This window comes from Nerophis ophidion, linkage group LG05 (assembly GCF_033978795.1).
Source record: "Nerophis ophidion isolate RoL-2023_Sa linkage group LG05, RoL_Noph_v1.0, whole genome shotgun sequence".
Taxonomy (NCBI): Eukaryota; Metazoa; Chordata; class Actinopteri; order Syngnathiformes; family Syngnathidae; genus Nerophis; species Nerophis ophidion.
In genome coordinates, this window is record NC_084615.1 from 25,777,701 (window position 1) to 25,793,713 (window position 16,013).

Consider the following 16,013-nt stretch of genomic DNA (forward strand, 5'->3'; position numbering starts at 1 on the left):
CAGTCTATAGGTTTGTACCAGCAATTAGGAACACATTTCTGGAAAAAATGATAAAGTGTTTCTCTTTGTTGTTTTTTCGGCTTTAAAGACAATAATAACAAAAAGAAAAGAATCAGTGAAGTCAAAAACATGGCGTGCTTGCTTACTCGACAGTACGTTCAAGTTAATAGATAATTAAAACAGTTAATGATGACCGCAGTTCTTTTGTGCAATCCAATAGACCCTGGTCAAAGTCTACATCAGGGGTGCACAGTTTTTCAGCAGGCGATGTGATCTAGTTCATAACTTAGATTGTATACATACATATTTTTAGCATGGTATTAAGGTGTTTGACAAAGATACAAACATGTTAGGTGCATATAGTTTCTCCCTGAGAGTCAGAGATTTTCTTGCTGTCACTCACAAATACCAGTAACCTGGAGAAATGCAGTGATTTGTCAAAAAAACAAAAAACGGTCTCAGACGATGGGAAGGTGAAAGTAATTTGTAATAATATATGTATACCATCAACTATTATTATATTTACAATTGGTTTGGACAGTATACAGAATCAGAATCAGAAGTACTTTATTAATCCCCAAGGAGAAATTAAAATTTTCAGCACAATCCCATTCAATATCAGACAAACATTACAGGGAGACAGAACAGGATTGCTGACAGGTCTGCCAACTTCCGGTGGCTCTTTCGAAAAAGATGAGATATAGGCAGTAACGTGCGGTGAGGTTTGTAGCTGGTGAGGCATTGGCGTAATCAGAATCAGATTTACAAATATACAGTATGCGCTCTGTGCAGATTATTTGCCATTTTATTGGCGGCAGTTGACGGGTTATGTTTAATTTCTGCATTCTTTACATATACAAACTGTTGCCCATAAAATGTGCATTTCATTAAAAACGAAACAAAAATAATTTTATCGCCGTCTTACCTCATAAAACCTGGATAAAAATAGCCGTCACTTTCTGGTAAAAGTCCTCCTTCACTTCCTTCAGTTTTAAAAGTCTTATAAGAGTTCAACATAGTTGCCGTGATTAGCAGAGCTCCTAATTCCATCATGTCCACGAAATGCGAGCTGCTGTTTGGCAAGGAAGCAGGTCGCATTGATGACATCTTTTAAAATCTCTCGGTTCTGTTTTACTTTAGAATTGTGGACACTGATTTTGAGTCGCCGCTGTTCATCCAAAGCCAAGTCTATCCCCGTCATCCCAAACGTAATCTAGCTTTGAATATGAGCGGCCGACCGCTCGTGTTTGGTGAGGCTTCTTTGCAAATTCTTTAGGTCACAAAATCCCATTTGAGTCCACACTGTTCCACAGGTTGAAAAAAGAAGGCAAGGAAAGCAGTAAAGAAGGTTTCTTGCAGAACATCCAAAAGCCAGTCTTTTCACGTATAGCACTCTGTTTGGAAAGAGCGAGTAACTTTCTGTCCTGCTGATTGAAACAAACCATTCAGCTCCGACGTTGGTCTTCCTTTAGTAATTATCTCCTGCTTCGTTTGAAAGTCCACTTTAGAAAACTGTTTATTGCGGAAATGTAGTCATCATTATGCCTGGGATCATGAGCGCCCCTATCGTGAGGCACGAGAACTGTTTGCCTCACCTCAGACTTTTTTCTCTGCTGTTTTGATGGCTCAACTAACACAAAACATGTTACTCGCTGCGGCACTTGACTCGCTTACGCCACCGTATGTCTCTGATCATGATCTCTCTATCGTGAGAAACGAGAACTGTTTGCCTCACCTCAGTCTTTTTCTCTGCCGCTTTGAACGCTCAGCAACACACCAGACAAGAACGCGCTCTGTCCGCACGGTAGACAGAGAAGTTTACGAGGGATTGCGTAAATTCAGCGATTGTGAAGAAAAAATAATCCAAATCGGTGAAGGTAAATGAAAATTAAAAACTAACAATTACAATTATTTTATCATTATATATTTTATTTCTTTGCATGATCACAGGTGAGGCTCTGCCTCCCCTGCCTCCCCTGACCGTACGTCACTGGATATAGGTAAACAAGGTGGGGGGACAAGATCCTTCCCCAAATAGAGAAGTTCAAATACCTCAGGGCCAGTTCATGACAAGTGAGGGAAGAATAGTAGATCATGAGATTGACCGTCGGAGGAGTGCTGCATTGGTCCGTCGCCGTAAAGAGGGAGCTGAGCTGGAGGGGAAGCTCTCAATTTGCCGGGCGATCTTTGTTTGTATCTTCACCTCTGGTCATTAGCATTGAGTTGTGATTAAAAGGGCAAGATCGCAGGTACTGAGGGGCTCTCCCTTAGAGATAGGATGAGAAGCTCTGTCATTGGAGAGGAGCTCAGAGTAGTCGCTGCTCTTTCACATCGAGAGGAGCCAGATGAGGTGGCGGAGGGATGCCCCCGGATGCCTCTCCGGGGAGGTATTCAGTACACGTCTGACCTGGGTAGACCCAGGACACGAGGGAAAGACCGGTCTCTCAAATGTCTTGGAAATGCTTCGGGATCCTCGGGAGGAGCAGGATTAAGTACAGGAGCCGTGAATAGGGAAGTCTGGGCTTCTATAAAAATAAATAAATTAGATTTATATAGTGCTTTTCTATCGACTAGACACTCACAGAGAAGTGAGAAACCATTATTCATTCACTCCACATTCTCTAAAAGGTGACCACCCAGGGAACCCATGGCTACACATGTACGTTTGTAGTTACATGTGTAGCCACAGGTGCCCTGGGGTAGACTGACGGAAACGTGGCTGCCAATTTGCGCCTACGGCCCCTCCAACTACCACCTATCATTCATTCACCAGTGTGAGTGGCACTGGGAGTAAGGGTGAAGTGTCTTGTCCAACACATGGCCAGAGACGGTGATCACACCTTCAGACTATCTGCTGCCCTAGCGACCCGACCCCAATAAGCGTAAGAAAATTGATGGATGTTGTAGTGTGTGAATGTGAGTGTGAATGTTGTCCGTCTATCTGTGTTGGCCCTGTGATAAGGTGGCGACTTGTCCAGGGTGTATACCGCCTTCCGCACGATTGTAGCTGAGATAGGCACCAGCGCCCCCCGCGACCCCAAAGGGAATAAGCAGTAGACAATGGACGGATGGATGGATGTAATAATGTCTTATAATGCTCCGTTTATAGATTGTACAATTTCTCACCTTTTGTTGGTACAAATATTTTTTAGAGTGAAATATGTGTCCTGTGTTTTATCCTGATTATAATCATGGTCATCAATTAAAGGTCAAATAACAAACTCAATGAATTAGGTTAAAAAAAATCAAGTATCAACCTATTGAAGATGTTAACTGGTCCGTGTTCTTGCCAAAAAAAGGTTAAGTCAATTGCAGTATACAGGACCAGAAACTTGCATTGCTCTACCCTAGGGGTCGGGAACCTTTTTGGCTGAGAGAGACATGAAAGCCAAATATTTCAAAATGTATTTCCGTGAGAGCCATATAATATTTTTAAACACTGAATGCAACTAAAAGCGTGCATTTTTTAAGTAAGTACAACATTTTTAGAGTATAATTAGTCTCTTATTCTTTTTAATAACATTGTTATTCTAAAGTTAACCAATAATAAATATAATACGTCTTACCATTAATGCGACATCTTGAACAGGTGCAATGGAAAATGGATGGTTGGATTAAAATATGTTTTATATTTTGAACGTTATTTTTAACACTGTGATTACCAGCGGAATTATTCATGACTTATCGTGTTAAGTAATGTCAGCTAAGATTTATCTGGGAGCCAGATGCAGTCATCAAAAGAGCCACATCTGGCTCTAGAGTCATAGGTTCCCTACCCCTGCCAATTGGATGTTTATTTTGCTTCATTTACCTTTTTTGGTCCAATTTGGATCTCAATTTTAAGCTAGAAAATGGTGTTTTACATTTTATTACCAGAACTGTGCACATTTATTGTTAAGGGCATCCTCTCAAAAATGAAGATCATTCAGTGGACTAAATATTTCTAGCATCAGTTCATGTCATGAATCAGCAGGGTCATCGGTCATTGGACAATTTACCTGCAAATGCAGGTCTCATGGTGAAGTCGTGATCATCAATCTGCAGAAGGTGGCTGCTCTTCACCTTCCGATTTTTGGTTCCATCTGCAGCCTTCTTTGACTTTGGACTATCAAAACAGACAGGAAGCACCGATTTTATTGTGTTCTCTTTCAGTGTGCATACCAAACCTCTCAGGGTCTGCTATTGTTAGACACCAATCAGAGCACCACTTAAAGTTTTTTCCAATTGTTTCCACACTAAATTTTACATTTTCACACAGTTTTAACAAAGTCTACACACAGTAAAAAAAAGCACTGTGCAGATTTGCCTAATATTAGGCATAGACTCTGCTTCAACAATTTTGCAAAACATTACACACATTGCCTTACACACACCTTCCCATCTTGCACACAAATAAGGATTGTGATACACACATCTTCACATCTTGCACAAAGATACCGATTGTGATAAGGGCTGGGCGATAAGTCATTTTTTTAAATATCTCAATATTTTTAGGCCCTATCGCGATGCACGATATATATCTCAATATTTTGCCTTGGTCTTGAATTAACACTTGATACATATAATCACAGCAGTATGATGATTCTGTGTCTACATTAAAATATTCTTGTTCTTACTGCATCAATATACGCTACTTTTAAACTTTCATGCTGAGAAGGAAATCACATATAAGTCAATTGACCAAAACTGTATTTATCAAACAGTTATTAAGCAATGGCACAAATGTTTTTGTCAGTTCCAAAACAGAAAGTGGAAGATTGTCAGAGACATTTTAAATGTCAAAGGAAAATGAGCTGCATAATAGGAAATCAAATAGTGTTGGTCCTTCGCTATGTGGATGTTATTAAATTCTGTTGTTGAATATTTTTTTCATTTGGTGTTGATCGGCATTTTAATGGTGTGGGCGTGTGGCACTGAACGGAGATGTTGACACGCGGAGTAAACACTCTTCATTCTCTAGCAGGTGACTTTTCAAATGATGCAGTAATGCTACATTTTGTCGCAACGCTTTTGGGCCACACTTGACAAATTACGGTTGTCTGTTTGACATATTCCCACATGAAGCCAAACCACCGCCAGATGATGGACCCCCCTGCTGTTTTTCTAGCGAATTAATTCTTCCTTCATTCGCACCTTCTTTCTCTCGTATTACCACTGGCACGGCTCTGCTAATATCCCAGCTAACGTTACCCATGCTGCTACCTCCCTGCTCCGCGAGGGCGTATATAGGGCTGGGCGATAAAGATAGAGATGGAGAGTACTTTATTTATTCCTTCAGGAAAATTAAAATTCCAGCAGCAGTGTACAGAGTTGAGATCAATTTAAAAAGTAAAAAGTAAAGTAAATAATGGGGGTACAAATGGAAACAAAATAGAGAAACATTACAATAAGAATACAAATAAAAAGCAATAATGGTAATAAAAATATAACAGTAGAATAACAATATAAGAAGAGAAACTAGGCAGTAGTGAGCATGTTATGAAAAAGTATTGCACTGTTGTTGTCTTGCATCCCCTGTCATCCTAGTACCTCCCACCCCTTTCCCCAGAGAGGAGTTGTACAGTCTAATGGCGTGTGGGACAAAGGAGTTTATGAGTCTATATACTCTATATCGATATACACAATATATCGCGGGTTGGTCTCTGTGCGATATAGAAAATTACTATATCCTGATATTCGAGTATACGTTCTCACGCAGTTGCTTTTAGCTGCTGGCATTACACTACAGGCTCTTCCCACTCTTTCTAGTGTCTCCTACTCACAGACAGCAAGCACACACGTCACATACTGTCACGTCATACGTTACATACGTATACGCCCTTATGGAGCAGACAGGTAGCAGCATGGGTAACTGTTATATACCCATATATATGGTTGGGCATTACACCAATAATATTAAGGACACGGGAACGTTGGTTGCTATGTGGCTTCACATTTACTATTGTCAAAGTCAACAACAACTCTGTATGATACAGGAAGTGACATCAGAGCAGGAGGCATGACGGTAACTCAGCAGGGACAAAACTAGGACGGTTAATACACAACATCCCTCCCCTTTTACTTTTAAGGTTCCCTTAACAAAAATAAAATAAAATAAAATAAATCAAAGTCAACTTCAAAATACACGTCAGTCTCTTTTGTGAAATATAAACTGTTCAATGATAACTTTAAGCAAATACAACACTTGCCTGAACTAGAGAATGAGGGTGGACTACCTCATTCCCAAACTGAACCCTGGGGATTATTCTGCCCCAATGACAAGGGTCAGCACCTGGACTACAATGACAGTCTATCTGGGGGTCGTCTTTCTCGTTGAGGGTAAACACGACCTCTAGGCACTCGGGTCACTGTAGATGGTGTGGGTTCTGGTCTGGGAGAAGTGAAGCCTGAGGTAGGTACTCGTGCAGGTTCCGGTGTGCCAGGAGCAGATCCAGGTGTACTTCGAACAGCTGCCGTGTCTGGGGTTTGAGGCTGCTCCAGGGAAGGACACAGCTCCGGAACAAAAGATGCCGGCTGGCGTGAGTCATCATGAGACCCAGAAGTGTGCAACAGTTGGTCGAGGTGTCTTCTCCAGATGCGATGGTCACTGGTTTCTACAGTATATGAGACAGGACCTGTTTTGGAAACAATGGTCCCAGGCACCCACTTCATATCATTGGTGTAGTTCCGAGCAAGAACCCGGTCTCCTGCAATGAAGCTCCGCAATTTAGCATTTGCATTTGTCCGTCTTTCCACTTGAGCCTTCTGTTGCTGGTGCACAACCTCTCTTGTCTTTAGAGGTTTCAGGAGATCTAGTCGAGTGCGGAGTTGTCTCTTGAACATCGCTGAGGCAGGGGACACCTTAGTGGTAGCATGAGGGGTGTTTCGATATGCCAACAAGAAAGCATTGAGGCGCCTGTTAAGAGTTTGCGTGCTTGGAGAGGACTTGAGAGCTTTCTTCAGAGCCTGTACAAATCTTTCTGCAAGCCCATTTGTAGCCGCATGATAGGGCGCAGACTTGATGTGCTGAATACCATTCTCCTCCATGAACGCCTTAAATTCTTCAGACACCAGTTGTGGACCATTGTCGCTAACCAACTGCTGTGGCAGACCATTACGACTGAAAATGGATCTCAACTCTTCAATGGTTCTCTCTGACGAGGTGCTCTTCATGACAGCGACCTCAGGCCATTTGCTATGAGCGTCAATTACAACTAAGAACATTTGGTTCTCCAGTGGTCCAGCAAAATCAACATGGACTCTTTGCAATGGTTCCTCAGGCCAGTCCCACGGATGCAAGGGAGCCAGCTGTGGGAGGTTTCTCAGTTTCTGGCAGGCAGAGCATGACTTGGCTTTTTTTTCTATAGCTGCATCCAGGCTTGGCCACCAGAAATAGCTGCGTGCCATTTCTTTCATTCGCACTACACCACAGTGTCCGGAGTGAAGCTCATCAAGCACTTTTTCTCTTAATGGTGGAGGAATAATGACACAATAGCCCCACAATAAGCATCCAGACTGGACTGAAAGCTCATTTCTCCTCATCAGATATGGCTTTAAGCTTTGGGTCATATCTCCTTTTCTACCGCAAGCAATGATGTCCATAACTTCAGACAGGATAGGGTCATTGCGAGTGTGTCTCTTCACATGAGCTGAGGTCACTGGGGTAGCAGCCGCTTCCTTGAAGTAGAATATCCCAGCCTGTTTCGGCTCAATGTGTGTGATCGGCAGTGGAAGTCTTGACAGCCCATCAGCATTTCCGTGCTGATCTGCCTTCCTGTATTTAATGTCGTACTGGGGGGCAGACAGTCAAAGAGCCTATCGTTGCATACGGCTGGCAGCAAGTGATGGAATGCCAGTATGGGGACCAAAAATGGAGGTGAGAGGCCGATGGTCAGTCAGTAGCGTGAATTTTCTGCCATAAAGGTACTGGTGAAATCTCTTCACCCCAAACACTATAGATAATGCCTCACGCTCAATTTGGGCGTAATGCTTTCTGCCTTACTCAATGTCCTTGATGCAAAACCAATGGGCCTTTCATTGCCCGATGGCATTATGTGTGACACTACTGCCCCCACACCATAAGGTGAGGCGTCACATGCCAGCTGAATTGGCAATGTGGGGTCAAAATGAGTGAGGACCTCAGATCGTGACAGTGCTGTCTTCACTTCCTTGAAAGCTGTCTCACATGTATACGTCCACTTCCATTTCTTAGTTTTGTTCAGAAGTTCATGCAGAGGCTTCAATGCATTTGCAAGGTTAGGCACAAACTTTGCATAGTATGTTAGGAGGCCCAGGAACGACCTCAGCTGACTTACATTCTTCGGAGATGGAGCCTCTACAACAGCCTTCACCTTTGATGGTGCCTTGTGGAGTCCTTTGCTGTCGATTACATGCCCCAGGTATTCAATTGAAGGCCGAAAAAACTCACACTTATCCTTCTGAACTCTCAGGCCATATTCCTCCAATCTTTGCAGTGTGATGTCCAGATTTTTCAAGTGTGACTGCTCATCTGGTCCCGTGATGAGCAGATCATCGAGATAGCACTGGACCCCTGGTATCCCACTGAGAATCTGGTCCATGGCTCTTTGGAAAAGTGCTGGGGCAGAGGTAATGCCAAAAGGGAGCCTGCAGTACTTATACAGGCCTTTGTGTGTCACTATAGTCAACAACTCTTGTGACTCTGAATCCACATGCATTTGTAATAGGCCTGACATAAATCTATCTTACTAAACTTCTGGCCTCCAGCTAGGTTTGCAAAAAGCTCCTCAATAAGGGGCAATGGATACTTCTCAGCATGTAGGACAGGGTTCAATGTGACTTTAAAGTCACCACAGATCCGTGGAGTTCCATCCTTTTTCATGACTGGAACAATTGGTGTTGCCCATTCCCTTGTGCTCACTGGTTCCAGTACTCCACTCTTCACTAACCTGGCTAATTCTGCCTCCACCTTCGGTTTTATGGCATATGGAACAGGTCTAGCTTGGAGCAGACAGGTAGCAGCATGGGTAACGTTAGCTGTGATGTTAGCAGAGCCGTGCGAGTGGTAATACGAGAGAATGAAGGTGCGAATGAAGGAAGAAGTAATTCCCAAGAAAAACAGCAGTGGGTCCATCGTCTGGCGGTGGTTTAAGCTTCACGTGGGAATGTGTCGAACAGACAACTGTAATAAGTCAAGCATGTGGCAAAAAGTAAAGTAGCATTACTGCTACTATGTAGCATCATTCGAAAAATCACCCGCTAGAAAATGAAGAGTGTTGACTCCACAAAAATCTATTGTCAATTTTACAGTCTATAATTTAATTGATAATTTGTTTTGAAATCATAAGTCTAGCAAATATTTAAGTACAGTATTTATCTTTATTTTAACAAAAAAAAATTTGGAATACATGATTATATATTATTTTGATAATATTAAATTTTAAAAGATACGCAATTGCCTGCAATACATGATTTTTAATATCAAAAAGGAAAGAACAAATATATTTGGTAAGAAAATATTAAACATTTTATTAACACATATTATTTCCAGGCTTTCCCAGACTATATAAAATCATGTGGCCGGCCAGATTTGGCCCCCGGGCCCTGGGTTTGACACAACTGGTAGAGAAAAAAATGTTTACACACAATACAACCTTAAATATCCCTCTATTATAATAAAGTGACAAAAATAAAAATAAAATACACCTTTAAAAATACAAATAAACTTTCCACACTTACGTGCCCAAGGTGTGATTTTCTGTCGACCATCGTTTTTTTCTGCTTTTTTGTCTCCGACAGTCGCCAATGACGACCAGGCAGAGGAATAACAGCAAAAGCCTTGCGAAACACCGCATAGTAATTCCAAAGTCATGAAGCGAAACGTTCGGTGTAGGAGACAGTTGGCGTGTCGTCTGTCAACAACCTTTCTTTGTGAAGGAAGCGGGAAAGCCCGAGTGTGGAGTAGATTTCATTTAACAACATCTGCACGGGCAGGGGCGGATTTAGGACTGCAGGACATCCGGGGCTTATCTTGGATTTGGTTTTTTTTGGGCTTAATACCATATGTGATAATAATGATGATGATAATGTATATACATCAAAACTAATTAAAACATGGCAATTTACTGACAAGTGGTGTTTTTCTATTGTTACATTTTTATCACGTGTGGATAATATTGGTTTTACATTTAAAATGGCAAGAAGTTCTAACTCTTTGATGTATAATAACCAGCTCATATTACTTATACATATTTAGTGAACAGCCATACATGTCACATAAACAAGACTGTCATAAACCTGTGCCATTTAGTGAAACCATACTAAAAAACAATGACACACACATTTCGGGAGAATATTTGCAGAATATTTCCCTGTCGCAAGAAACCTGATTGCCCTCTCAACGGAGGGTGCTTACAGACATCAGTCGTTTACCAAGCAAAGGTAATACGCAAGGACAATAACACATCCGACACGTACGTAGGATTAACCGAAGGAGCGTTCAAAACAAGATGGAATAATCACAACGCCTCCTTTAGAAACCAGACTTTGCGGAATTCTACAGAACTCAGCAAACACATTTGGAACCTCAAAGACAATAATGTTGAATATTCAATAACATGGCAAATTCTTGCATCCAGCACACCTTACAACAGTGGTAATAAAAGATGCAACCTATGCTTAAAAGAGAAACTGCTTATTATATATCATCCAGATCTATCATCCCTCAACAAGCGCAGTGAAATCATTTCAACATGCCGCCACAGACGGAAACACCTCCTAGGTAACACATGAGCCAATCACCACACCCTACGCCTGCCTGTACCCACCCACTCTGTGCCCTATATAAACCATTGTATGTGAATGCTTCCATTAAAATCTCCTGATGATTGAGGGAACCCCTCATGAAACAGTTCTGTAGAGATGAAGTAGTCTTGTGATTTTTCCCACACCTACATATATACATATATATATATATATATATATAAATATATATGTATATATATATATATATATACTGTATATATATATAAATGTATATATTTGTGTGTGTGTGTATATATATATATATATATATACAGTATATATATATATATATACATGTATATATTTGTGTGTGTGTGTGTGTGTATATATATATATATATATATATATATATATATTATCTCCCCCCCTTCCTTCTATCCCTTCCTGAATGTTTTTACGTCGCGCAAGTCGGATTGTGCACGCTGGCGGGCCAGATTTGGGTCCAGCTGTTCTAACAGGTAGTAGTTTACTCGTACAGACACCATGTTGGTAGTATAATTTTGTAATCACATTTTTATTTTGTCATCATTTTTTTTTGGAGTTAAATTTAAACTTTTCATATTCATAAATTCCTTGTATTTTTTGTTTAAAATATATTGTTAAAATAAAACACATTTTTAAATGAGGGAAAAACCAGTCATGTCATTGCCAATGCATAGAGAAATGTTTGCAAAGAAAACAACAAAAAACATGCTGGCTCCGCTGTGAACGGGACTCTCGCTGCTGTGTTGGATCCATTATGGATTGAACTTTCACAGTATCATGTTAGACCCGCTCGACATCCATTGCTTTCGTCCTCTCCAAGGTTCTCATAGTCATCATTGTCACCGACGTCCCACTGGGTGTGAGTTTTCCTTGCCCTTATGTGGGCCTACCAAGGATGTCGTAGTGGTTTGTGTTGTGGTTTGTGCAGCCCTTTGAGACACTAGTGATTTAGGGCTATATAAGTAAACATTGATCGATTGATTGATATAGCCAATATTTATTCTGATATAATTATTCTGATATACATATTATCTTATAACTGATGCCAGTGACTGTTCTTTGATTAAAAAAGCAGGTAAAAAAATGTATATAACAAGCACGTCTTTTCAATGGATCCCTTCAAAAAGCCACAACTCTGACGTCTATGTAAAAGGAACTGGAGAACACTTTCATAAAATTTTGAATGAAGCCTAAACAGAAAACAGCCACCTCAGATCACTTATAAAGAATATGCCTCACTCATACAGCCAGTTAAACATATAGAACACGAGGGGGTATTATATTGCTCTTATAAATGACACTATATTAAACAATAAAATGCATCTTATCCCTTTGCAGTATTTTACTTTGGTCAGGAAATGGCAGGTGAATTGTTGCCAAGTCCAGCACGGTACTAACAGCTTTTGTTGAGCCTCTCCTTTGTTGCCTTATCCACAACATATCTTCAGCGTTCTGGCTGAGGCCAACAAAATCAGCTGTTTGCTGCAAGTTATACTTGGTTTAGAACAATGAGTGGGCTGTGGGTGTATTGTGTCAGAGCTATCTATAGGCCATTGTTTAAAACGACGATATACACTATAAAGAAATAATAATACAAACAATATTCTAGTTCCTCAAGGTCCCTGAAGTCGTCAAGTATTTGGTTTTAGTCAAACAAGCAGGCACTTGAAAAGAGCATGGTGAGTAAGAAAACACCGACATGAAACGACAGTAGCAACATAACTACTGTCTAGTTCAGTTGTTCTTAACCTGGGTTCGATCGAACCCTAGGTGTTCGGTGAGTTGGCCTCGGGGGTTCCGCGTAGCCTCCGCCGCGGAGGTGAAGACAGACCCGACTCATCGTGTAAAAAAAAACGTCTCCCTATCAGCGTATTATGGAATCCCCCCAAACAATGTTCCCTCTATTTTTCCATCTGATTTGCAGGCGTGTAATTTGTTGTGAGTTCATGCACAGTGTTGGTTTTGTTCTTTAAAAAAGGTGATGTTCATGCACGGTTCATTTTGAGCACCAGTCAAAAAAACTTTGAAAAAAAAAATTTTTTTTTTCACTAAAGAAAGGTTCGGTGAATGCGCATATGAAACTGGTGTGGTTCGGTACTTTCAACGAGGTTAAGAACCACTAGGCTAGTTCAAATCTGGGCATTAAGATTTTCAATCCGGCCCGCCAGACGTTTGACATAATTGTTTTAGACCTTTAACATCAAAACAGTAGCCGCCATTATGATGTGCAGTGCTTTTTTTAAATGACCGTAAGTCACTTTTGAGTTCTTACGGTAATCTACAAACCCCGTTTCCATATGAGTTGGTAACATGTGTTAGATGTAAATATAAACAGAATACAATGATTTGCAAATCCTTTTCAACCCATATTCAATTAAATGCACTACAAAGACAAGTTATTTGATGTTCAAACTCAAACTTTATTTTATTTTTTTGCAATTAATTATTAACTTAGAATTTGATGGCTGCAACACGTGACACAGTAGTTGGGAATGGGCATATTCACCACTGTGTTACATCACCTTTTCTTTTAACAACACTCAATAAACGTTTGGGAACTGAGGAATATAATTGTTGAAGCTTTGAAAGTGGAATTCTTTCCCATTCTTGTTTGATGTAGAGCTTCAGTCGTTCAACAGTCCGGGGTGTCCGCTGTCGTATTTTACGCTTCATAATGCGCCACACATTTTCGATGGGAGACAGGTCTGGACTGCAGGCGGGCCAGGAAAGTACCCGCACTCTTTTTTTACGAAACCCCGCTGTTGTAACACGTGCTGAATGTGGCTTGGCATTGTCTTGCTGAAATAAGCAGGGGTGTCCATGAAAAAGACGGCGCTTAAAAGGCAGCATATGTTGTTCCAAAACCTGTATGTACCTCTCAGCATTAATGGTGCCTTCACAGATGTGTAAGTTACCCATGCCTTGGAAACTAATGCACCCCCCATAACATCACAGATGCTGGCTTTTGAACTATGCGTCAGTCGGGATGGTTCGCTTCCCCTTTGGTCCGGATGACACAATGTCGAATATTTCCAAAAACAATTTGAAATGTGGACTCGTCAGACCACAGAACACTTTTCCACTTTGCATCAGTCCATCTTAGATGATGTCTGGCCCAGAAAATCCGGCGGCGTTTCTGGATGTTGTTGATGAATGGCTTTCGCTTGCACTTACAGATGTAGCGACGAACTGTATTTAGTGACAGTGTTTTTCTGAAGTGTTCCTGGGCCCATGTGGTTATATCCTTTAGAGATTGATGTCGGTTTTTGATACAGTGCTGTCTGAGGGATCGAAGGTCACGGTCATTCAATGTTGGTTTCCGGCCATGCCGCTTACATGGGGTTATTTCGCCAGATTCTCTGAACCTTTTGATATTATGGACCCTAGATGTTGAAATCCTTAAATTTCTTGCAATTGCACTTTGAGAAACGTTCTTAAACTGTTTGACTATTTGCTCACGCAGTTGTGCCCCATCCTTTCTTGTGAAAGACTGAGCATTTTTTGGGAAGCTGTTTCTATACCCAATCAGGGCACCCATCTGTTCCCAATAAGCCTGCACACCTGTGGGATGTTCCAAATAAGTGTTTGATGAGCATTCCTCAACTTTATCAGTATTTATTGCCACCTTTCCCAACTTCTTTGTCACATGTTGCTAGCATCAAATTCTAAAGTTAATGATTATTTGCAAAAAAAAAAAATGTTTATCAGTTTGAACATCAAATATACAACTGAATATGGGCTAAATTGCATTCCGTTTAAATGTACATCTAACACAATTTCCCAACTCATATGGAAACAGGGTTTGTACGTCACAGCAGCTCAGATGAGGAACAAACCAGAGTGGGCGGGGTTTGTTTTCAAAGCAACCTGCCCAAAACCCACGTGTCAGTAATAGATGCGGAAGTAAATTTTTAAAACAAATTTCTACATAAAAGTGATAATATATCATATTGTAGGTGTCTATTACACTTTGCATTAATATTTTGCTGTTTGATACATTGTTGCGTTTTACTTGATTGCAAAAGATACAAAACTATCAAAGAGCTGTTCTGAAAAGTAAAAGAGGAGCGATGTTCATATGTTGTTAGTATTCAGTGTTTTATTGTTCATAGTTAATGTAAATCCAACTTTCTTTATGTTCATGTACAAACCCCGTTTCCATATGAGTTGGGAAATTGTGTTTGAGGTAAATTAAAACAGAATACAAGGATTTGCAAATTATTTTAAACCCATATTCAATTGAATGCACTACAAATACAACATATTTGATGTTCAAGCTTATAAACCTTTTTTTTTTTATAAATAACAATTAACTTAGAATTTTCTGGCTGCAACACATGCCAAAGTAATTAAGAAAGGGCATGTTTACCACTGTGATACATCACATTTTCTTTTAACAACACTCAATAAATGTTTGGGAAATGAGGAAACTAATTGTTGAAGCTTTGAAAGTGGACTTCTTACCCATTATTGTTTTATGTAAAGCTTCAGTCAACAGTCCGCTGTCGTATTTTACGCTTCATAATGCGCCACACATTTTCGATGGGAGACAGGTCTGGACAGCAGACGGGCCAGGAAAGTACTCGCACTCTTTTTTTGATGAAGCCAGGCTATTGTAACACGTGCTGAATGTGGCTTGGCATTGTCTTGCTGAAATAAGCAGGGGCGTCCATGAAAAAGACAGTGCTTAGATGGCAGCATATGTTGTTCCCAAACCTGTATGTACCTTTCAGCATTAATGGTGCCTTCACAGATGTGTAAGTTACCCATGCCTTGGGCACTAATGCAATTCTTGTGAAAGACTGAGCATTTTTTGGGAAGCTGTTTTTATACCCAATCATGGCACCCACCTGTTCCCAATTAGCCTGCTCACCTGTGGGATGTTCCAAATATGTGTTTGATGAGCATTCCTCAACTTTATCAGTATTTATTGCCACCTTTCCCAACTTCTTTGTCACGTTTGCTGGCATCAAATTTTAAAGTTAATGATATGCAAAAAAAAAAAAGATTTATCACTTTGAACATCAAATATGTTGTCTTTGTAGCATATTCATTGAATATGGGTTGAAAATGATGTGCAAATCATTGTATTCCGCTTATATTTACATCTAACACAATTTCCCAACTCACATTCTCATTCAGTAAAAAAATGTAAAATTACATTCCGTTTTTTTGAGGTGGTCTACCATAACTTTTTTAGAACACCATCGGACATTGTGACTTTTGGTAATAGTGTTCCTGGAAAAAAAAGGGACCCAAACACATAC

The 16,013-nt window shown here is 40.5% G+C and overlaps 1 protein-coding gene across 5 annotated transcripts in view; it reads right to left on the reverse strand.

The window, feature by feature from the left end:
• Positions 1–9,949, reverse strand: part of LOC133552858 (gamma-aminobutyric acid receptor subunit rho-2-like) — a 74,918-nt gene extending 64,969 nt beyond the window's left edge. Inside the window, exons 1-3 of one of the 5 annotated variants that reach the window (XM_061900407.1) lie at positions 5,811–6,003; positions 5,134–5,231; positions 3,999–4,105 (exon numbers count right to left, since the gene is read on the reverse strand). In XM_061900407.1, coding sequence (XP_061756391.1) covers positions 3,999–4,017 — 19 coding nt within the window. In that variant the 5' untranslated portion in view covers positions 4,018–4,105; positions 5,134–5,231; positions 5,811–6,003. Of the gene's footprint in view, positions 1–3,998; positions 4,106–5,133; positions 5,232–5,762; positions 6,005–9,696 lie in introns of those variants that run through there. The other 4 variants (XM_061900408.1, XM_061900403.1, XM_061900404.1 and 1 more) reach the window with 4 other exon arrangements.
• Between the last annotated feature and the right edge of the window lie 6,064 nt (positions 9,950–16,013).